Source organism: Andrena cerasifolii, chromosome 3 (genome assembly GCF_050908995.1).
Source record: "Andrena cerasifolii isolate SP2316 chromosome 3, iyAndCera1_principal, whole genome shotgun sequence".
NCBI lineage: Eukaryota > Metazoa > Arthropoda > Insecta > Hymenoptera > Andrenidae > Andrena > Andrena cerasifolii.
In genome coordinates this window covers 12,278,307-12,303,412 of record NC_135120.1, presented here as the reverse complement: position 1 = coordinate 12,303,412, position 25,106 = coordinate 12,278,307, and the positions used below count along the sequence as shown (strand labels likewise).

Here is a 25,106-nt window from a genome sequence, read left to right as displayed (position 1 = left end):
TACATATAGAAGTAATTTCTTTTAATTGTTCTACCATGGCGAAGCACGGGTAGTTTGCTAGTTTATATATAATTGTAATGAACGATTGAAATTTTCTAAAAACTATTGAAATTTATTCTGCAAATTGCCACTCCAATTGCCACAATGTCGCTCAGGAATAACTTTTGGCTTTCTGTTTTCCAAGGGAAAGTCGCGCAATATCTACCAGCTTCCCATTCTCCCCTCGTTCTCCCCGTTTCGCATAAAATAGAAGCGAGCATGAGTAAATGGTTTCGTTCCTTTTCAATTTTTTAATTGCCTCTGTCTCTCTGTTGCTTTCTGTACACAAGCCTGTTGTTACGGAGCGCGCACATGCAGGCTTATCGAGCCTTATCGCTCGAATAACTACGGATAAACGACTGCAGTAGATAAAAAACCAGTTGCATTCTGTATTGCGCTGCGAACCCACCCAAAGGCCATTCACATGTCGCGATGCTACATGCGTACTGCCTCTCAACTGCAGATCTTTTATTCCTCGTTCGCTATAGGATGAAATCGATTGTTACTTCGTGTTTGTTTCACATGAAACAATTTTTCCGCCCCTACTGACGCGCAATGTATTTAAGCCTCGAATAGTTTCGGGCACGTCTGACGCTGGGTCAATGTTGACCCGTAGCTCCACTCGTGCACCCATCAGAATAAGCTTCTACGTCAGAGTCACCTAAATCTCTTCTCCATCTCTACCAGCTTGGAGTAAATTAGTAGAGACTGTTTATAAAATCATTGCTTCGACTTAGCATTAAAAAGAGAACATTAATTAAGAAATATATATCTTCACACAATAAGTAATAGTTATTGAATTGATAGATTTTTATTTCTATTTTCGGTGAAAAAAATATTAATATTAATATTCCTATTTTTATTTCCTTGCAACAAATCGCTTATTTGTTATCAGAATTGCATCAAACGTGCAGCCAACGATCTTAAATTCTTATCTTTGTCAAGGAGCAGCAATTATAAGTGATATGGGTATGTGATTTGATTTTTAGAACGGGTCAGAATTGACCCCGCATCCGCCAGGAGAGTGTTGAAAAAAATTTGAACTCTTTGCAAATGTAGCTTTCGAACGAATAACAGTATAAAATATATACGTTTCAACAGGTAGGTTTTCAAGGAATTAAACAAAACAGAATAAAAAATAGTCTTAATAACAAATAGAGGTGCTTAAAATAGTGAGCGCTGTTTAAAAAAAAAAATAGTTACCAGATAGTGCGATATAGATAGCAGTGACGATCGTGAAGATGTATTTCGTCAGTAACGCGATATATGAAATACCACTTCACGTGAAATCGAATTACGATAAAGCGAACGATAGATAATCGTATATCATCGGGCCTATTTAAACTCTCGATTGATTCACGCAACATTCGTCTGCCGCGGAGCGTTATCTATCACGATGCACGGTCCCGGAGCCGTGTAATCAGCGCGATAAAATCTGTTTTTACGCCGCTCTTTTCGGTATTGCTAGACGGAGCTTCGAAGGAAAGCAGGCAGTATACGAGCGTATACGATCGCGCGGCTCCGCGCGTAAAATGCAGGTGATTGTTCGCACTTCAATTACTGAACGCAGAGATAGGCAGAAATGCCCTTCAACGGTGCTTAGATAATCGATATTCGATCGAGAAAACAGCGTTTAACCGAACCGCTGCAATTTATGCGGCGTTTCGCTATGAACGCTGATTACATGCCGCGTTTCAAAAGGCTGCAGTTTCAACTGTGCAATCTGGATGGTGCGAGTTACAGATATTCCGATCGTAATTGTTACACACCGTATTAAAAGTGTTTCGTGCTGGGTGTTCGGTAACCTCTAATTTATAACATTATACAGCGGTACCTGCGGATTAATTACAGTCAAATAAACAATACTTGAATTAATAGGGAGACATAAATAGGAGAATTTACAATTAATAGAACACTCACTTTCCTCGTGGTAATTATTTTATATTCCAGAAAGAACGATCCAAGTAACGATACAAGGAGTAAAAGTAATTATTTTAACAACTTGGTTTCCATGTCCGCTTGTCTGGTCTCCCCCCTAGCCTTAGAATTTCAACAAATCCTTTTAAACAAGTATTCCTAAAAGGTTGAACAATCGAAAAATGAAATAAAAAAAAATCGACTTTTAGACCGGAACCTCCCCTTAAGCAACTCCTGATTTGAAAAATTCGACAAAAATAGAAACAAAAACTTGCCAACTTAATAACTACATACTACTTATTCTATGAAAATATATATTTCCTCTTTTTAATGCTAAGTCAAAGCAATAATATTACAAACAGTTTTTTCTAATGTACTCGAAGTTGTTGAAAATGGCGCTGCACCCTTATCGCAGCAAACTCCTCAATTCGATACACGACTGATTGCAAAAGCGCGTTTCCTCTTCTGCTCCTCTCCTTAGTACAAACATTACACCCCACCCAGCCTTCCCAATATTAAACCTCACCTAAAAGACAAAAAGGAACACCACAATACCCAATCCTAATTACTAGTCTATGAATTGAATGAATATTTTCTTACCTAGAATGAATCAACTAAGGATATTAGTTAATTTTATATCAATTAAATTGCATTGAATAATTTCAGAAAACCGTGTATCTTATTAAATTTCGGAATAAAAATATACACACAACAGAAGCCAAATATTCAAGTCGAAATTAAAGGTAAATTATTACTTTGTACATATTAATTGAAACCAAAATAGAGGTAAATTATTAATAATTTCCAGCCCAAAGGGCCTCCGCATACCAACAATTTCATAACTCACCGCGCACATGTTTCCGCGACCTAACGATTCCCAAGAGACGATGCACGGAATCGTCGGCAAGGATTCATACGGGCGCACGTGACTCCTCCCAGGGAAAAACCGAAACTCCGTGAAATTGCATTCGGCCGGGTGTCGCGCGCATACGGCCGATGCGCCGTAAATTCCGCCTCAACGTGTCGCGGGGTATGTACCGCCGGCTCGGTGGCCGATCCAGTTCGCTACGAGCGACCGCGCTGGTGTCTTCTTCGACACGGGCAAATCGTCGCCTCCGTCAGAACGCACCTCGCCTGTGTGCCGAAGCAGTCGTCGTCGGGATCTCGTTCTCGCGCTGTTTCCCGCGCGGCAGAGTCGCCGAAGATTATCTCGTTCCAATCAAAACTGAACCCCCTTGCGCCCCTTCTCCTACCCTTCGACTAACGATGCACCCGCGGCTCCGCGATCCATCCGGCGACTAATTCGAACGCCGATTTGGGTCGGTGCAGTTCAAGGTGAAACCTCTGTCCAAAGTGCAAGAACCAGTTTCCACTCGAGTTTCCACGGTGTCGAAAGTTTCGCGGATAGGTCGATAGGCGTCGAGCCAGCTGATGCGACGTGCAACGGGAGCCGTGCACGGGGTCTCGGTGACACGTTGCTCGGGGAAGTTGAAAAGGGATGTGTCCTCCTCGTGACCGCGAAGGGTTGTTGCGTCAGTTTAGGCGGATGGTGGCGGATCGGTCCGCACGGTTCCAGGCGCGTGTCTGGTAGAACGTCAAGGTGCCAGGCAGTGGGCTAGGTCAGTGTGTGTCGGATTCGAAGGGACGGTTCGTCGCGGCGAGGATTCCTCCCCGAGACGTGAACGCTCCGCGGAACTTGGAGGTCGTTGGTTACCGATGGACAGCGACGACAAACACTTGTTGCTAGAGACGTGTCGGAACCAACGGACTCTACTCCTCCTTGACACTGCACTCCGGTGAAATTATTGCGCTCGTGGGGCACTGGCTGCTGACTCTTCGCGGCTGAATAGCGGAGCTTGCCCGGATACGAACTTTTCGCACGGTTTCAGGAACTCTGTGAACCGAGACTCGACTCTTTTGAACGAATAATTGAACCAGGATTTAATAATGTATTGTACGGCTCCTCGAGAAAATTTAGATGGCTGGTTGTTTCTATGTTGTTTGTTAAATTCTGATTTTGAAACGTGGATTGCAAAATTCTGGGTGGATATTTAAGCTGCTTCAGAACACGTGTTGTATCGGGGATGGTGGTTGTAATGTGAATAGCCTTCGTGCAATTTTGAATTATAAACGGTGACAAAAATGAGATATTTATTTTTATTTATTTATATTTTGAAATTTATTCTTTGCACAAATTGGGGGTGGATATTTAAGCTGCTTCAGAACACGAGTTATATCGGGGATGGTGGTTGTAATGTGAATAGCCTTCGTGCAATTTTGAATTATAAACGGTGACAAAAATGAGATATTTATTTTTATTTATTTGTGTATTTATATTTTGAAATTTATTCTTTGCACAAATTGGGGGTGGATATTTAAGCTGCTTCAGAACACGAGTTATATCGGGGATGGTGGTTGTAATGTGAATAGCCTTCGTGCAATTTTGAATTATAAACGGTGACAAAAATGAGATATTTATTTTTATTTATTTGTGTATTTATATTTTGAAATTTATTCTCTGCACAAATTGGGGGTGCAAAATGGAGCCGTGATATCAACGTGATACGCGAAGCCTAGTCTTCCTTGTTCTATTCGAACTTCTTAAAAAATTTCTTGAAAAAATCAGAGAAAATCCAGTCGGGGTGAATATTGAAGATCTCGTTGTGAATCAGAGAAGGATTTTATTTTCAGTGCTCTTCCTGGTACGCAGATCGCGGCAAAATTTGCAGCCTTCGATTAATCCCGCGATTCTATCTTTACTCGACCCACGCTCGTTTACTGTCTTCCTCGTTTGTAAACATTCTCCTCGCGGATGTATATTTAGATACTGTCAGTGATGATTCTGTCGCAAGAGCGTCATCGAATAGTATTCCACTATCTGGCACACCGCTGACGATTTCGCAGAGTCATAAATTTCTCCGCTATAAGAATATCCGTCAGCCAAAACACGCTCTGGAATTCGCACGATAATATATCGCAGCAAATAAATTCGCATTACAAACAATTCGTATAAACTTCTATCTGTTTTCGCATAATTCTTCAACTTTAGTAGCTCCGTTTCTCTTCGTCCCTCGTTCTAACATTTCAAACAGACCAGCCAGGATTGCTCATAAAAAAATAAAAAAGACAGTAAAGAAAATACTAACACCTGTTGAACTGAGATAATATACAAAATTGAAGTATAAACAAAACAACAGAGAAAGAAAAAACGAAAGTGGGTCAGAATGGTCAAAATGGACCCATGGAAAATCAATGTTATCTTCAAATTCAAGCTCATTTTTCTTAGAAACTACGGAGCCACTGAGAAAATATATTCTACCTTTTCGAATCGTTTATTTACGAGCAATCTTCCTGGCTGATTATATTTCGATCCACAGGCCACCCTGTGTAAATCCACGCGTTTGTATTTCAGTTGCCTTTTCGTTTCCAAGAATCAGTTGAAGAGACGCTTGTCTGTCGGTGAGATGCGAATGACGCGTCAATGATCTCGAAACGTCGTGCTCGGGGATAGCGATTCTCGTGTCATTTACACGACCGCGGTACATTGATGGAATCCACGCGTGGGCGGCTCATTTAAATCCAGACTCCACTCGAGTCTGTTCGAAGCATTAAAGTACGAAGTGGAACGTGTAATATTTTGCTCGACGGCCGGTTAACGGCGCAATACCCCCTGGGTGTCCCTAAACGATCAGCCGGTTTCTTCAATTTCCAATTTCGTTTCGTACGTCGCCGCACTGCCGTGCCCGGCAGCTCGGCGAAGAAGTTCGCCGAGCAAAAGTTTCCGGTCGACCGGCTCGCAGTCGAGGCGTTTCCCTGCTGCCATTGCCTTTCTTGTAGTTTAATTAAGCGCTAACAATTCGCCTGTCAATAAACAAGCCCGCTCGTTGGCTTCAATTCCGAGAATTTCTGCGCCTGAAGTCGGGACTGTTTTAGAGTTAAACGGTTCGGTATAGCAGCCTTACGGTAACTCGCGGAAATTTGTGTTAATTTTGATGGAATTCTTTTAGAAATTAGTATTAGTGAGAACTGCGTTTATGGATCGGAGCATTCGCCGAGGAATTATAAAGGCTCTGTAAATTATTTCATAGCAACTGCCTCGTAGTTTGAACTTCGCGACAGTAAGCATCCCTCGGTGTTTCTAACAATCCACGACTGCTTCATCGATTGGTGGTTGGTGCTCGATAGCTGTGGTTGAATGCACGCCAGAAGCTAGTATATTATTCTTAGAATCGACTCCTTTGGCACTTTTTAAGCTCACAGTCGACGAGCATACGCGTACTTGCAACAGTCGCAACCTGTAATTACATGTGTGCCCGGTGATTATGAAAGTGGTGTAAGTCATGTAATTTTTGTTTCGAGATATTTAGATTGGGGCGTTTGGGCGTATTAAAAAATATTTATTCATTATTGAAGGGTTTCTCAACGTATATGCTCTTCCAATGACAAACTTATCTATTATTGTAAAGTTGTATGAGTAAGTAGTAGGAAAATCTGTTTTTTAAACCGTCGAATGTGTCCCAAATTCCAAAGTGCTGGAACGTAGATTTTCCATCTTCGCGACTTAATAAATTCAAACAATTTTTCGAAGGAAAGCAATTTTTATTTTCAAATACTTTGCCCCAGTAACAACTTTACCATTTTCGGTCACGTATTCTTTATCTCTGTTTTTTCTAATTTTTATCATATTCTCAGCATAATTAAGTATATTTCACGTTCTTTTTTTTCTTGCTCCACATCTAAGGTTAATACTTAATACAAAAATATTTAATTATTTTCGTTCTCATAAATTACTTACAGGGAACAAATGACTTACACCACTATCGAAATGAACATGAGCCTCAGAATTTCGATCCTCACTCTCCACAGAAACTCAAATCTTTAATTCAATCCTCATTAAATTTTTACAATATTTAAAATACTCCAACTCACAAAAAATGGCCCCTATTAATACTAGGGTTTATACAGAAACCGACTTTTGAAAAAATCTGTTTTTGAATTTTTACGAAAACCCACACACACACACACACACATATAAAACAATAAAAATATTTATACTTATTTCAAGATTTTTCAGTTCCTTTAGTATTTACGCAATTACAAAAATGTAACAAAATAAAGTATACTCTACACAAAACCAAATAAATAAAAACTAAAGTAATAAAAGTCAGTGCAAAATATTAATTATAAATCTTTATATCACTTCGCAATTTTCTTCAGCAAATATGAACTCATGAAGATTAGTTTCACAGCAAACTTTCACAACAATATGCTTATGCCCGAGGCGATTTCAAGTGAAAATGTTAACGCTTATAATTAAATAACTAGTTAATTCCTACGTATTAAAAACCGGTTTTCGAATTTTACAAATTTCTCCCAAGAGACGGTTTTTAAAAACCGACAAACCCCAATTAATAGTGTCCATGAAACTTACATTTCGCTTAACTCTAAGTAACCCATCACTTCAAAAATAAGGATAATAAAAAAATATAAAAAAAATAGGCTTTCATTCCTAGTCCACTCGAAATTCCTCCCCCTGTTTACAAATTCCTCAGGGGTCGTAAAACAATATATACCATGCTGCGACTCGAAGCTCAGTGATTTTATTGGCCGCGTCGATTTCTTGTCCTGGCATTTCCCCGGTCGTCTTGGTGATGTCGAGGGAATTTTCACAAGGTAGTTTGGAAAGTTACCCAGCGGGAAAGCTCGTTGGTGCGATACACGCATCGGTCGTGACGGTTGGCGCCTACCTCGCTCCTATCGTGCGTCCGTTTGTTGTGCTCGTTACACGCGGCTTGTATGACCATCTGCAGCACCACTATTCTTGGCACGGATCGAATGAGCTGGTCGTGCGCTCGTTGAAAAAAGAGCAACGCTCGTGGAAAGGAAACGAGGCGACGTTTCGCGGCTGATTCACTGGGAAGCGCGCAAGTTTCTTGCGCGGGATTGTCACTCGTCCAGGTTTCGTAATCTTTCGTTGGTATTCGTTTTTTTTTTTTTTTTAAATTCCCCATACCAGCCGCCTTGGCCGTCGCGAGCCGTGCTGCTAGAATATTTTACGCGGGCTGGGAGTTTCCATTTGGCAGCGCTTCGTTGGTGGGAAAGATTGTTGCAATCCCCAGTTTCGTGGCGCTACGTTTTACGGATGGTCTTTCAACGCTGCTCAGTGTTTAGTAGTGCGTAGGACAGGTCGCGGAAATTGTACGGAGTTGATGGGACTTCGGCGAAATTTGATGGCTACTGGAATTTGGGAAACTAACGAGAAGTGGATTCTGGGTTGAAAATTTCTTCAGTTTTGAGTTACAAGGTGTTTCCTCTGGATTAACTTCGGTGGATATATAGTGGTGATTAAAAGGGAGTTTAAATTGTGAGAGGTGACGGAAATAGGACAAAATTGGGTTAAAAATTCTTTGTTTTTTAGTTACGAGGTGTTTCCTTCTGTGAAACTTTGGTGTATGTACAGGAGTAATTAAAAGAGAGTTTAAACTGTGAGTGGTAATAATAAGATCCATTCAATTTTTTTAGATTTTTTGTGGAAAAGTATAAGTTCAATTAAGGGGTTACGCCACCCTGAGGCGCTCGAAACAGCACTAAACTAGACAATTTTTTTTGCTGATACCATGATGTTGAAAATCATTTCTTTTCTTCTTATGTGTAGAACATGTATTAGTGCATATATTGTATAAACACTGTACAAAAATATTTAAAAAAATGACCGAGTTATTTGTTGTTCCGCTGAGCTCGTCCGCCGTTACACGCGTGACTGACATAACATATTATAACGCCCAGGCTCATCTGAAATGAAAAACATGATGACTTTCTTGTTCCTTAATAAAATACCTACAATGTAGCATACGGATTTGAGAAAAGAAAATATTGCACAAATGAGAGCAAGGTGAAGAAAATTATTCGTTTTTCACCTGACAAAATACACATGTCAAAACAGCCGTCTGTAGTAAACAAAAAGGTATTTACTATTAGTTGCTCAGTGACGAATTAAAAGGTCCTTATCAAAAGGGTAGGGTACAAGGTTCGTCACGGCAGACACGTCACCGTGGATGCATCATCCCGTACCCCACCACCAAAAAGGGGTACATATAATAGGACCCCAAGAACAAGAGTATTCAGTTCCAAAACGCGACACTTAGCGAGCAGTCATTATTATTAAGTTATTCGCGTAAGTGTAATTAGTGAACCAGAGTGCTTCCACTTCATTTTATAACGCCATTCAGAAAATTTTCAACGAATACACTTGATTTAAGTATGTGTATTATATCTGTAGAGGGAACATTTATTTTATGTCGGAAAAAATACTGAACATTACATTGAACACCCCATAGCAACATACCAAAAGGCTGTTCTGATTGAACTCATACTTCTCCACAAAAAAATCCTTTAAAAAAACAGTATTTCATCGCGCCTGCGAATGAGAATATCCCCTTAAACCGCAGCATTAAGGTAGTTACGCTGGCATAAAAATATGCACTTTAAAGTTTCCTTTGACCACCACTTATAGCTTCTACTTTTCTGATATATCAATGATTTTAAATACTCCACATAAAGCCTACCAACAAACAGGCTCTTTCTCATCTTATCTTTCTTCATTAAGGGTACAAGCCAGTAGGCAGTCGCTTTTATCAAAAAGGTAGCAATTATTTTTCAATTAATTGCAAAGAAATAAATTGAAGCTGCGACTTGTTCTTTGACACAACGTTTATTAACATCATAAGCTTTAAAAAGCATGTTACAGTAAAAAAGCAGCAAAAGAAACTTCATTTAAAAGCTCCTTTAATGATCCATCTGCAGTGTCTTCTATAATGCATACTTTTGACTAAACAAACATGTGTTCTTTAAAGTTTATGATGTTAATAAACTGTGTCAAGGAACAAGTCTCAAGTTTAATTTATTTCTTTGTAATTAAATGAAAAAGAAATGCTTCATTTTCGACAGAAACGACTGCCTAGTAACCTTAAGGGTATCCAGCCTCGTTATCAGTCATCAATCCCTCCCACGAGGAATCATTTCCCCATATCCACAGTCGTGCCCAACTGATTCGTATTCATCGTGGGCAGTCATCGACGTCCAATGCCAACGCGGTACCTGCGGTGCTCGAAACCGTCAGCCATTCTTCGAAGACGCACAGTGCATCCAAGAAAGTCGTGGCATCGAAATCCTCTTGCGATATCGTCCCAATACCCTGTTCATCGCTAAACCTTTAATCACGCTCAAACTCTGCCTCGTTCCTGACGCAAGACACCAATATAACGCAACACTCCACTGGACAATCCTCTTTTCGTAGATAGTTTTACTCAACCACCGAGCCTGTTCCTCCTACAGATAATCCGCGAAATAATAGCCTAGATCGTCCGTTTCTAATCCACCTGGAAAACGTTTCACAAACATTCCGCGAAGTGTTCCGTCGACACTCGAGCCGTGATCGCCCGGTTCGCATCGAGGGCGAGGACCGTTCGTTAAAATGTGCTTCATCTGTTGCCTGTTGATCTCGATGTCCAATTACTTCCTGATCACGACTTGAAGAGCCCCGAGAATCGATCATGATGTGACGCGAGGGAGACTCTGCCGTCCCAGATGGAAGCTCGGCGACAGTCGCTGGAAAAAAAACTTCTCACAACCTGCCGGTCTTCCTGAAGATTCCTCGAAACGTTTCAACAGCCATGGAACTTAAAGACCGCGGAGCTTGCCGCCGAGTCTCCTCGAATCATTCAAAGGGACACGAGATTCCGCGCGCGGGAACGTAGTGGGAAGCTTTCAGCTGTTCGGTGAACGAGCACGGGTGGTCCTGCGAAACGGGATTCGTCGGAGGGCGTTCGGTGGACTTGTTGAAGTTGTCGGACTTGTGTCTGGTGTAGATTTCGTTGTTTCGCCGAGGATAGTAGGTCGCGGGGCAAAATGTTGTTTCGACGGCAAACTAGCGAGCCAACCGGCAGCGTCGCCAAGAGCCCCAGCACGATGGCTCACAGCAGCAGCTCTTCTGGTATTCTGTCGAGTTGGTATACGAAAATAACGACGAACGTGAAGAAGAGACAGCCGTTCAGTCCGAAATCTCTGTTGAAGAAGGCGTTGGTATATACTTATCGTTATTTTCGTTCGATACTTTACACGTGTAACTGTCATGCGTTCGGGAGAGAAATGTGAAAGGGATGGTGTATACCGAGCTGTGGTATCGAACTCCGCTCGAAAACGTGTCTTTTGGATTTTAGTGTAGGAATTCGTTATGTACACTTTTGTAAATAATTAGCGGATAGTTGGAAAAGATATTGGATATTTTTAAAATTGTGGAGGTAACATGCAGCGTGGAAATAAGGATATTTTAAGTTTTCATGCGATATTTTTTTATTTTTGGGCAGGAATTTGTTGTATACACTTTTCTAAATAATTAGGGGATAGTTATTACCTTGGAAAAGATATTCGATATTTTTAAAATTGTGGAGGTAACATGCAGCGTGGAAATAAGGATATTTTAAGTTTTCATGCGATATTTTTTTATTTTTGGGCAGGAATTTGTTGTATACACTTTTCTAAATAATTAGGGGATAGTTATTACCTTGGAAAAGATATTCGATATTTTTTAAATTGTGGAGGTAACATGCAGCATGGAAATAAGGATAGTTTAAGTTTTCATGCGATATTTTTTTATTTTTGGGCAGGAATTTGTTGTATACACTTTTCTAAATAATTAGGGGATAGTTATTACCTTGGAAAAGATATTCGATATTTTTAAAATTCTGGAATTATATGCAGCGTGGAAATAAGGATATTTTAAGTTTTCAATGTGAATTTCTTGAAATTTTAGTGGGTGGCTTTATTAATGGTTATTTAACCATCGAATATTTTTAGGTTTCCCTGTACTGTATAAATGAAATTTCTGCGATTATAATTTAATTGCGATCTCCTAATTATATCGAGTAGTACATTTAAAATATAATACAAAAATGAGAAAGAGTCAACTCTGTTTTTACACGGAGGAAAATATTGGATAGAAATAATGTGATAATTCGAAATGCAATGTGTAGGGGAATAAACACTAATTTGTTTTTTTTTTATTTTTCAGCTGCCTGTGGTAGATCCTTTCCTGGAGAAAGTTTCGCTCTCTGATCTTGGTGAGTGTTATCATTGATCACTTTATTTATTTTCATTTTCTGGGACTGCATTGTAAACTATAAACTAGTATCCCTTCCCTTAAAATTTCATATACAGCTTGTCTCCAAATTATGGCTCAAGCAGGAATATCGAAAGGAATCGAAGAATCCTTTACCACTTTGTAATCTGAAGCTTCGTTTCCAAAACATACGCGACTAAAATTTAGAAGTCCCAGTTGAACCTTTCAATGGCCACTTTTCAGTGACATACTTTGCCTTTACTCCATCATAAATCTTCCACACAAGTCAGCGAAAAAGAAGTCTCACATTGGGAAATTCTAAATGACTTTTCAATTTCCCATGACACAAAGAATTTACATATTTCTACTTATTCCATAATTTCGATACAACCTGTGTAAATCGTTCTTGCAGCAAAGAGGACTGACAAAAATGTAGCATGCATCAGAAACAATAATATATAACATACATATTGTAATATAATTATTTAAGAATTTAACGAGACATCTAAATTACTTTATTGAATTATAGAAAAATAGTAGTCGCATTACATGCTTCATAATCTCAGCCTCTTTTGTTCCATTTTGATTTCAACACTGAATTAGAAGTACCTTTCCCTGCGAATGAAACTTCCACTCGCGAAATATATTTCGAAGTTTTATCACGTACAGAAAAAGATCAGATATGATCTTCAAAATACTTGAAATGCAATCAGTCCCAGAAGATTCACTCTGTGCAGTCTTTAAGCCACTGAAAGTAATGCTCCAGCGCCACTGGAGCTATTATAAATATTCAACGAAACGATGTCACAATGTCGTCCCCGTTGAGAACGAAAGAATCTATGAACGACGAAGGCTAATGCACGGTATTCGCACGAGAGCGTGAATATCGAGTTCATCGAATTTCTTCTGCGAGCAGCACTCCGTCAAATTCCTTCGCCAAAAGGACAGAGACCCGGCGACGGTGTCGTAATAGATTGCTCTTCCGACTTTTCGAAACTTCTTTCACTCGCGTGCATTAGTATCGTCGCTTTCCCATCTCGCCCTCCTCGCTCGTGCAATCGCGTACCTTTACGTAGCGATGGGGTGTCAGGGCGAAAGCTTTCCTAGGAAAGCACCGAGAGCCGGTAAATCGATGGAGCAGGTAATGTATTTATAAATAAGTGGCAGTGCGTAAATAAGGGGCGCTAAGCGAAGCTAAGTAAATTATAGACCGTTGAATTCCATTGGTTGCTCGCGAACACGTGCCTACCAAGTCTAACTGCGTCAAAGGCATAAATAAGTCGATTTTACGAATTTCACCTGGGCATTATTTGAATAAGATATTACAGAAATGGTTATATTCGAGGAATATATTAGGTAACTTGTTTCACTGAAAGTTAGCTTCAAACACTTGTATATTAATATACAAAACAAGCACATCAATTTCGTTATTGGGTCCCTAATCAAATGATTTTTCATGAAATGAGGCATTGAGAGCAAAAACGGACTAAACTGTATTAAAAAAAATAATAATTTCTCATACATTAGTGCTACTAACTGAATTTCGCAAAAAAAACGTGGGTTAGTCCGTTTCTGCTCTCACAAGGAGAGTATTTTAGGTGTCCGCCTCCGATCATTTTGATTTTTGGATATGATACAGAGGACCGAAAAATAAGAAATACGTGTTTTTTTATTTTTCCCCGTTTTCATATTTGAGGGGTGAAAGCTGCGTTCAAAGTTAGGGTTGAAAAATCATTTTTGTGGATTTTTGAAAATCTGGTGAGTCAGTCATATTTCGCATTCAAAGACACAAAATTCGTCCATTCACACTATTCCCCTATCTCTAATAGTTCTCGAGATATTCCACAAAAACGATTTCTCAACCCTAACTATGAACGCAGTTTTCACCCGCCAAATATGAAAACGGGGAAAAATAAAAAAACGCGTATTTCTTATTTTTCGGCCCTCTATAACATATCCAAAAATCAAAATGATCGGAGGCGGACACCTAAACATTCTCCTTGTCAGTGCTTCAAATACTCTCGCAAATAAGTTGTATCGCGGATCAGAGTAGTCCCGAAAGAGCAAACGCTATTAAATCACCTATTATTTTATTTAAAACAATAATCTAAGTAGTACGAGAGGCTCATTGGAAAAAAAAACAGATAAATTCCGTTTCCCGCACTTTAGACAGTAAAAAGAATGCACACCTAAAAGTCGCTTCTTACAATTTCCGAGTGTTTCCTGAAATTTTGATGAGGTTAATAATCCTCGGAATTGATCGAAGCGTTCGCCTGCCAGAACTACGAGTCAGCGCGCAAAACATCCCCGACTCCATTGAAAGCGTAATCGTATTACCCGGCGTGCCCGTTGCGAGCCCGGGACGCGTGCGTTTCGAAAATTGCGCCGTAGCGTCGAGCGCGCCGAATCATGGCCGTCTATCCCGGGCCACCGGCAGCCAGGGGCTTTAAATGAAACCAGGAAGCGGTTGCCACGTGCTCGGCGATCCGTTTATATAGATTCCCCCTTGAAATCGTGGTTACTGGGTTCCCGGTCCTCCGTTATCCTTTCCCCACCGTGTCGTGGGTGTATGGTGGTGCCCGATCGATGAATTCCCGGGAGTCCAGCTCGCCCCCGCGCGCGCCGGAAACAGGCGAAGGGTTCGTGGGAGGCTGGGAACCAGGATGAACGGCAGACGGGAATAAACGAAACAGGGAGGTAATTGGCGGCGAATCGTGGCAAGGAGGGAAGTGGGAATGGCGGGCGAGGGAAGTCAGGACTAAGGAGAGCCGAGAAAAGGGGGGAATTGTATAGGGTTTATCATAAACCGTGGACGAAACTTCCCGAGATGAATTGAACGGCGCAAAGGCAGCGAAAGTTCGCGGAAACGTTTTACCCTATCTGATCGTGTAGTTCTACGACCGTTTCCCTGTTTCAATTAGTTCTATCGCAGATTCCTCTCGCGTAATTGCTCCTACACAGATATTTGCCACTCGAGGTAACTTTGTATCTCGCCCATCTCTGGAATGCTCGGGGAGATCGTTTTAGCTTGTTTCTTATCGATCTGTCGCTCTTGGGGCGACGCTTTTAGTGGATATGATCTTTTGCACGATTATGAACGTATGTTAAGGGATGCGTCTGTGGGAATAGCTAACCCAGACCTAACCCAACCGGAGCATATGAGCGTTCAAAGGCTGATTTATGAGATAATATCTTATTTGAACAAAAGCTAAACTAAAGTACTCGGTTTAAATCACCTACACTACTGGAAATATTTATTACAAATTTTCATAGCAATGTGATTAATAAAGTGATGCGAAGTCAACTCATTTTGCCCAAAGTCTAAGCTACACATTATTGCAATAAATAAATTTTGCAATAATATTTTCCTAATACTAGTCAGAGAGGTATAAATGATAACGCGTTTAATATTAAGGGATGCAATAAATATGTCCAATAAATATTTCCTAAGGAATCAATAATTCCCCAAAGTGGCCAGCAATCATTTCCGCGAAACTAACTAAGCGTCACGCACATAAAACACGAGGAAGGGTTGCCCGCCGTTTTTCTACCCTCAATTCATCCACGTGCCAATGACCACGCGTTATGGCGAGCCCTGTACAGATGTAGACACGTCGGCGGGCGAATGGAGGGATTACAAAGGGAAGGAGTGGAGAAGGGAGTGCATAGGGAGGCGGAAAAACGTCGCTGAGCAAAGAGGGATCAAGGTCGCGGAAATTGCATTCGATGACGCATTCGCACATTTGTATTCGGGTCTAGGTCATGGGGCGGGGTGCGTTCGATAATACGGGAACCCCCGGCGAACGGGGTAATGGAATTTTCGTACTGCTCCCTCGCCTCTGATATCGGGAACACTTTTCGATACGCTGCACGCCCTTTGGCAGCGAATTAGTCGCGTCGACCGACGTTTCGTGCAAGACTCGCGATTTCTCCTGAAGACCCGACGCACAGTGGTGAATTTGCCTGTAAACGTGGCCGTACTAATATCTCCAAATCTAAGTTGAATTGTTGAAATAAATTATAATAAGATTACTCCAGAAACATAATAATAGATATATTTAAGATTATAATATATTTAAAACATTCAATTATATATATTTATATATTCTTTTATAATATGCATAGAACATATTCTATTTAATATTTAATCGTAAATAATAACTGTTATAACACAATGTTGGATATATGCAACTAGCTTTACTACTCGGCTTCGCCCGAAATTTAGATTCTGATTTTATACAATTTTTTTTTTGAAAATAGTCACATTCATCTGGATTAGTTAAACATTTAATGAGCTGGAACACATTTCGGGAGCCCAGAGTTTAGGTACCGTTCGAAAGTTTTTAGGCGACAAACACATACACTTTCTGCTTTATATATTAAGATAATATACCAACACCTTTTTAACTATAGAATTAAACATTGAATTCCAATTTCAATCAGAACTTCTTCGGTGCCCTTTAAACTTTACTTTTAAAAAAAATCGAAGTTTGATTTCGTTTGATACGCAACTATTCGCTCAAAGAAAGAGAGACGTGTAGAAATATTTAAAAAATGTACAATTAATGTAAATATGAATTTCGAGCATATTAGATAATACCAACATCGACAGATTATCTTGTTGCATCGACAATAAATTGTAACTTTCTAATTTTACCTGAAAATATCAATTTTCTAATTAAGTTTGAAGTTGCATATTTCTTAGAGGATTGCAGGTTAAAAATTGATTTTAACGGGAAAACATGCTCTGATATTTCACAAATGAAGTACACCGTACAGAGTAACAAAATAAAATAAAAAAAAATTGTTTACTTTTGGTCATGATTCCGGGCAAATTCGCCACTGTGCGACACAAACATGCCCCGGGACACGAGTGCCTGTGGATTTTCATTGATCCAATGGACTGTTTTGAATATCATTTAATTATTGCTCGTTCCGTTCGGACCCGTGTGCAGGGGAATGGTGTTATTTGCGATATAAAAGTTTTTTTTCTGATATGTACGCGTTTCAACGCGTTTCCCCGCGATTTTCTACAACGTTGCTCGCCGAAGGGAGTGTTTATTTATAATCCAACTAATACGGGTCGAGGTCTAGGTTCTAGCCAATGGAAAATGGAATCGTCCGGCGCTCGAGGATCTTGCTCGCTGATTCTGCCGCGTACAGAGACACGAGAAACCCACAACTCCGTGTTCGGTAGATTTCCTTTGTCGATTTTATTTAAATAAAAACCTAGGTGAACCTAGAAAGCCGATAAACATAAAGGTGTGACAACGGAAGCCACTACGAAGTGCAAGATAATTTTCTGAAGCTTGTTTCTCTCAATCGGTATCATCAATATCGAGGCACTTCGAATTGCGATATTAACACTGTGTGTTAAATTGTTGCGCTTTCACGCCGATATTATTTAGAAAGTAGCGAAAGGTCTGGTGGGTTTAAGGGGGCATTTTTTAAAAGCCTTGTACACAATGCACTTTGTCTATTTACCTAGGATTAACTGTCCTGAAAGGAATGAGAAATTGTGGCGATGTGAAATGCTTTTACAAAATTGTTATCGATGCGAAATCATAGACAAATGCTGTGTACGTGCATGCCGCGGCCGCGTCACCTGTTGCAATCCCTAGCAAATCATATTTGCGAGCATTCTGCATAGCTAGCGCGGCTGGACGTTCTGTTAAGTAGGGTAGAGGAGCCAATTACTGTGGGGTACCCAATTACTGTTCCTGCAGTTTATTTTTAAACATAATTATCTTTATATTTATCGAATAAGAAATATCAAATTTGTTTTATTTATATTCAATTAGTTATTTATTGTTTAAAATTAAACACGCAGAAGTTCTTAAAATACTAAAAACATTATTTCAATTTTTTTATAATAAATTCGCGAAATTTTCTGCAAAACTTATGAAAAAGCTTAAGAAAATACCTACTGAACGAATGAAGGTCAATGTTTAGTAAAGTTAATCATTCTAGGTAAGATATCGCAACGTTAATTATATTACTAAAACGTATTTAGATTACGGAAAACAAAACAGCGATTATCTATTTGAATTTTTGTATTTATTTTCAATAAGTTCAGTGTGTATTTTATTATGCTGTACAGAAACTAGCCGGACGTTAAACTGATCTTTAGAAATGAGCCTCTTCTTACGACGTCGTAGTGACAAAGTACGGGAGCCCGCCTTTAACAACCAATTAAGGATCAACTTGTTACGATTCTTAATTCGACGACCTGGGTAATTATATGGGAAAGGCGATTCTTAATCGCACCGCAATGTAAACAACACTGCGGAAATTCACTGGAATATTTCGATGGGGAAATACGGATTGTGTCGTGCTGCGTAATAATAATCCCGATAATGGTTGCTATCGATTAACCGTCAGCATTCCCCGGGCTGTATTTGTTGCTAAACCGAAGTAATCGATAACACTAATGGTAGGTGGAATTCCGAATCAAATTCCGATTGATTTACGCTCTGCAATTGAGGGACATATTGGTTTGCCCTTTATTTTAAAAAAATGTCGCGCTAGTGGAAATTAAGGCGATGTTTAACCCATCGGTAATAAGAATAATTAATATTATTTGAAATAAGCGTATTGGGTTTATGAGGTAGGATTTAATTCGCGTTGAAGCTGCAGCAAATTAACTGATAATTGTGTTTCGTTCTCTTGTGTCCTTCTTATGAAAAAGATAATGGAATTTCTTGGGAATCGATATTTGCGACCCCAATTAATTCCAGGTAGCTTAATGCCATCGAGCTTTCGCGTGCCTCTTCAATTTCCATAATAACCTTTCCGCCGTTCCTATTTACACAACTGCGTTCAATTACTTCGTTTCTTTGCACGGACAGGCTCCGTTAATGAGGACTCTTTTTCACTTTGTGCGTATCTGCTTTTTGACACTCTTAACGAGTACAGTGTAGGAACGGAGCTCTGCGTTGAATTAATTCCTTTCATAATGTTTTAACAACGAAGTTGTTAACTGATATTCCAGTTTTGATAAAATGTATCACGGATGGTCGTTATAATAATGAGAATTATTATTATTAATCTCTGTTTGCAGGGCTTTGGAAAAGCAGAGTAATAGTTACCGTTCTTCACGTGACTTGCGTTCTCAATTGCATTCGATAGATCGGGTAATTTACGTTCTCACTATCCAGCGTATTTGGGAAGCACATGGATCCCATTAATAAATGATTAGCTGATCGTTGACGCGGTAACAAGGGACCGGCTTCAGTTGAACGTGTGGTTTAACTTCCGCCGAGAGGTTCGTTAGCGTTGAAAATTATTGAAACGTCGTAGATCAGGACACTGTGGTCGGACAGGTTAGATAACGTAGGTCGTTAATAAACTCTAATACTATTAATGGAAATTCAAGAAGTTGCTCAACTATCTTCACCACACGATCCAAATACAGGTTCCCCTTAAGTGTCGCACTGGGTCAAAATGACTCTGAATTTGACTTTGAGGTAAAATATCTTTCGGGCATCATTGAAAATTGTACTTCTGTCCAAACATGATCGCACTTTAAATGTTAATTTTCAACAATCAACATATATTGTACAATGTTCAAACTTTATCTCGGAATTTTTGCGACTTAATTTAATAGATTTTAAAGAACATCTGATTCAAAATTGGCTTGGGTCGAATCGATCCAGTGTGACAACTACGGTCGAAAAAATATCGTACATATTGCTCCCATTCGGAGGTCGAGGAGTCGCTTCCATCGTTGTAGAATCTATATCGTCACGAAGTATTATTGAGTATTCCTCGGATATTATACTAAAAATATATGCAAAAAAATCGATTTTCCGAAAAAATTTCATGAGAACCTTAATATCTAAATTTTTAACTGAAGAATCTTTTAATATTGCCATAAACAAACAAAAAGTCAACATGACAGTCGAACCTCGATAACTCGAATCTCTAGGGAAGGAAAAAAATCTTCGAATTATAGAGGTATCAGCTTATCGAGTTTTTGAGTAAGAGATGTTGAACAAACGAAAATTCGACTTATGAAGCTGTAAAGCAAGACAAATTCAAGTTTTAAAGGTCAATTGTTTCTTGTATGCCTATAATCAAATATATATATACCTATAATAAAATGTGTCTTACAATAATTTATATATATATATATATATATATATATATATATATATATATATATATATAAAATCATCAATTTTTTTAATATACATATATAAAAATAATTATAAGACACATTTTACGCTCGAAATATTACTCTTTATTACATATTAAAAAAATTGGGGTGATTCTGCTTCGTGCTAGTCTTTTACTGCATTGTAAATCAATAGTATTTGCAATCGTGAATAATGCAGAGAAAACATTTTCCTCAATATTTTCAGATCTTTCGACGCATAATACATATGTAGAAGTAAACTTCGACTTGTGGAGGTCGGAGTTCTTCTAAATTCGAGTTGTAGAGAAGAAGCACATAATTTAACATGCAAAATATTGTTCGAGTTAAGGAAGTTTTACTTCCACTTGTAGAGGTGTCTACAGCGGAGCGGAAGGGAATGAAGAAAATTCGAAAAAAAAAACTCGAGGTTTTCGAGTTACCGACTTATCGAACTGCCACTGTATAAGCAGAAAATTTGCAGCTTCCAAAGAGTACTATAAATAAGCGCTCAATTCCAAACTGGACCCTTGCACCGTCATGAAACTTTAACTTCCTCAAGGACATATTCGCAATCAAAGATCTTGACCTTTCGAGGCATTCCTGCGAAACCTATAAAAATGGCTATAAAACTCAAAGGAGGGCACAAAAGAGTATCATTCCGTAGCGAGGTACCGAGAGGGAGAAGTACATTCGGAGCAGTCCCGTAGCTCCGGACACGACTTTAAAAACCAGAAAGTAGCAGGTCGCTCGGACCGCTACCACTCTCGAGTTAATTAACCAATAACAAAGCGACAGTCATCAGCCATTGCCGTTATTAGAAGCGCCCAGGAAAGGGCAGGGAAGCGTCGCAGTAGGTAACGAATCTCACCTTGAAAAGCGACGGTTGTACGAGCGCGCGGCGTCGTAAAAGGAGGAATTCGCCAGGCGAGCCCCTTGCTGGTAGATCGCCAGATTCGCTCGAGCGTCTCGAGTGTTGCCATCGGGCCAGGCGGGCAGCGTCCAGATGCGATCGAAATCGGGCGAACCTCGGGCAGGGCGAACCAGCCCAGCCGCTGGCCCGTGTCAGGCTACCCCGGTCGGGCGGTGACTTATTTATGCGCTTAATAATTAAAAACGCGCACTCGCCGCGAGTGTAGCCGAAAGCCGGGGCTAGGACGGGCGGCGAGGTGATCGTCGGCGGTGCCTTTTTTCTTGGCAACAGCCCTGGATTTCATGTGGAGAGTTATTCTTGGCACGATCGCGTCCATGACGATGACGAGCGGCGTCGACGAGGTGGTGGTCGCCGCGGCGGCAACAGAAGGAAGCCGTCGAGCAGTCGAAGACGGTTATTCGGTTCGCCAGCGGCGAAGCTGAGGAACATCGCGCGGCAGATCGGTCAGAGGTCGACTATCGGTTGTCGAGGCGGTTCCTTCGCGGGTCTCGTGTCGTCGGTTGGGCTGTTTCCTCGTCGGCGACCACCGGCGGGCTCGATCGAGCAAAGATGTTCCCTCGGAAGCCTTCTCCTCCGTCGCTAGCCGCCGAGCAAACGTCAGGTTGCCGTTTCTTACCGCGACGATAGAAGCTGGCCCCTTCCTGCCGACGAACAACTCGTTCTCGCAGTTTCTCGTTGACTAAGCAGGTATACTAGCCGTGATCCCATGGCTCCCGGAATCGGATCGATGAGAAATGACCGTTTTTATGGCCCCTCGAGGCAACCCGCGGAGCCGTGCCAACAGGCCGAGGTGGCTAAATAATTGTTGCTCGTTCACGAAGTTACGAGGGATATTCTGTGGGTTTACTGGTAGTGAAGCATTGCGATCGGAGTAACCACCTTACGTCCGGGCAGCGGACCAACTGTCAATTACCCGTCATATACCCGCCGATTGGCAACGAAAACGGTTTAGTTGCATAACCGCATTTTTACACCGTGCGTTTACAGCGTCGGTCGAACGTCGTGTTCCTGCTTTTGTGAGAACACCTGGTAGAATGTTAAGTGGAATTCCCGGAAGCTGCGTAATCAATTCTTATTCCGAAGCCTTATCGTTGACGTTTTGACGTTGGCTCTGCTCCTGTAATTTATCGGAGCTCAGCTTCGTTGCCAGCTTAAAATTACTAAGATTCAATTGTCACTTTACATCTTTCCAATTCCGGCAATTGACACCGAATCCGCCGGATTCGATTAAAATTCGTTTGTGATCATCGAGCGATGAAACTGTTGCCTCGATTGGTGCAGTTGGAGCGAGGTCTTGTAGGCGGGCGCCGTTAAAATCCACGTGTTTCTGCATCGGTTGCAATCGTACAGTGGGAGGTTGTTACCGGCGGAGCGAGTGATTTATTTCGACCGTGTGATTCGATATAGTCTGTAAATCAATTACCGTAGCACCGTGGATCCTTGGATCGCTGGCCGGGCAAACGGTTCGAATCCGTAGTTTCGAGGCCACGAAGATTGGTCTGGCAGAGGCGGGTCGAGGTTCATCAGGGGCCGGTCCTTTTTTTTCTCGCGAGATTCGGCCAACGTTCCATCGCCAAGCAGACTCTATTTCGATCGCGGATTTAATCCAAACCGAGGGGATCTAGTCGCGTCGCCAACGGAACCCGACGGATTCCTGCTCGCGAGCAGAAGCCTCCCCTTTGTTCGGTTACCGTAATCGCAGCGAGATTTGTTTTCGTTGCCAACTTCTCCATCCCTCAGTCCGGTATATCGTTCGGGAAGCGAGCTGCTCGGTCGATTTAATTGAAACACTTCAAACACGATAAGGAAAGAGATTGTTAACCTTAGGAAGCCCAAGGGAGGGGTAAAAATGTCCACGAAGCTTTAAGGGGTCATGCTCAGTCAGGAGGCCGAAAAAGGGTGGTCTTTGGAAATTTTTTACTCAAAAGCTGTAACACATTTCTCAGAAAATCTTTTTTCCTTTCAAGGATTGCATCTAGTACCGTGCATCGTAATTTTTTTATTTAAAAATACTTAGCAATAACTGAGTTATTGTCCGTCACTCGAAGGTTCTCTAAAAATAAAGGCTTCTGCGGTGACCACTGCTGCTCGAAAGTCGATCGTCTAAAATAAAAAATTCAAAAGAATTTACTTATTATATTGTATTATCTCCTGACTGAGCATGACCCCTTAAATAGGGTTTATACAGAAACCGACTTTTGAAGAAAAAAAAAACGGTTTTAGAGCTCCAGTATTCCAAAATCGGTTAAAGCGGGTGTGGTATTTAAAAAAAAATTAAAACAGTAAAAGATATTTGTAGTTATTTTAAAACATTTCACTTTATTTAAAATTTATTGAATTACAAAAATATAGCAAAATAAAACATGCTCCATACAAAACCAATTAAAAAGAAACTGAAGTAACTAAAATCCGTACAAAGTAATATTTATAAATCTTTATTTCATTTAGTATTATTCTTCTGGAAATATAAGCTCATGAATATTAGATTTTCAGTAAACTTTTATTACAATATACTTGTGCCCGAGGCGAATTCAAGTCAGATTGTTAGCGTTGTTAATTAAATAATTAATATCTAAAAACCAGTTTTTTAAATTTAAAACCCGGTTTCAAATTTTACAAATTTATCAAAAAACACGGTTTTCAAAAACCGACAAACCCTAGTTTTAAATTCAGTCCGTTCCATAAAATAACTTGCGTAGAGCAATGTTATGTGTTCGTGTCAGAAAGTAATTATATTTAATGATTCTAAAGAAACGAATTAGAAGTCATGCTTATTTCTTCTGGACGCTGTCAAAAGTAGCTGAAACAACCATCCTTCGCTCAAACTGTCTTCAGTGTGTTTGTGACAAGCACAGTGTAAAAGCAGATGTTTACTTTATTTCTAACAAGAGTAAATAAGTGAACTCGGAGTAAATAAACGTAGGTTTTCCTAACGAAAGAAACAGTTATGTCACGTTATTAGCACCTCAAGTCAGGTACTTACGAGCCGAGTGTCTTTTTCCATACATTTATTTGTATACCCTCTTACGCAATTCTCCCAGTAACAAGTGTTTAGATGTTTTATATAACTGAAAATAGTTCGAGCAGAGCAACAGCCCCTCGGGTTTCCTAGGATTGATATTACACAGAAGTCAAACACGTTTAGGCATCCGAATAATTCGGCATGTCGCATCATCGCTCCGAACTCACATTTCCACCGACGCTATATCATTACCCTCTACGTTCCCCGATCGCTGAATAAATTTCCCTGCGGGATTGTATTGCCGGCAGTCGAAAATTCGATCACACTTCGGACGTTCGGATGGACGTATTTTAATAGCGAAAAAATTCTGTCGAGCTCACCGCGGCTAGTTTCCAAGGCTCGAGTGTACCTTTCGCCCCGGCCCGGTCGCCTCGTAACTATCGATTAACAGTGGTCCATCCTTGTTCTCTTATCCTTGAGGATTCCCTTCCGCGAAAGATGAAATTACATCGGACACACGGTACATCGAACGGTCTAATAAGTCGGATCGCTGGCTCGGCGCGTTGAGGTTCCGCGCGCTAGGAAGTTCTTCCTGGCGAAATAATGGTTCTCGGTCTTTCTTCGAGTGGGACGTTAAAAACCGGCGAAGCGAAGAGATGGGACGTGGAATTTTTTTTTATTTATGTCGATATTCCCGAAAATGGCCCAATCGGTATCGTCGGCCGTAAGGAGAGGCTCGTGGGAGATTGTGATGAGCGTGGAAAGAGACTGTGAGTAGGAACGTTGCTTATGAGGCAATCCTACAACTTTCGTGGCGATGACATCGTGGAAAGGGCGGACGACAGCTCGGCCAAAGGTGCGGCTACGAGGAATGACAGTGGAGGATAATGTTGGCCCTGCATTATTACCCGAATTCTAAGGGAGCCCGTGGCACGTTGGGGCGGGTCACGGCCGCCTGGTGGAGCCAGGACGACGATCCTGTTTACTCCAAGGATCTCATCAA

The 25,106-nt window shown here is 40.6% G+C and overlaps 1 protein-coding gene across 2 annotated transcripts in view; it reads left to right on the top strand.

Annotated features, from left to right (window-relative positions):
* Positions 1 to 25,106, top strand: part of Snf4agamma (SNF4/AMP-activated protein kinase gamma subunit) — a 139,569-nt gene that overhangs the window by 96,651 nt on the left and 17,812 nt on the right. For both annotated transcript variants that reach the window (XM_076808960.1, XM_076808959.1), the window contains one exon: positions 12,026 to 12,074. In XM_076808960.1, coding sequence (XP_076665075.1) covers positions 12,026 to 12,074 — 49 coding nt within the window. The remainder of the gene's footprint in view (positions 1 to 12,025; positions 12,075 to 25,106) is intronic.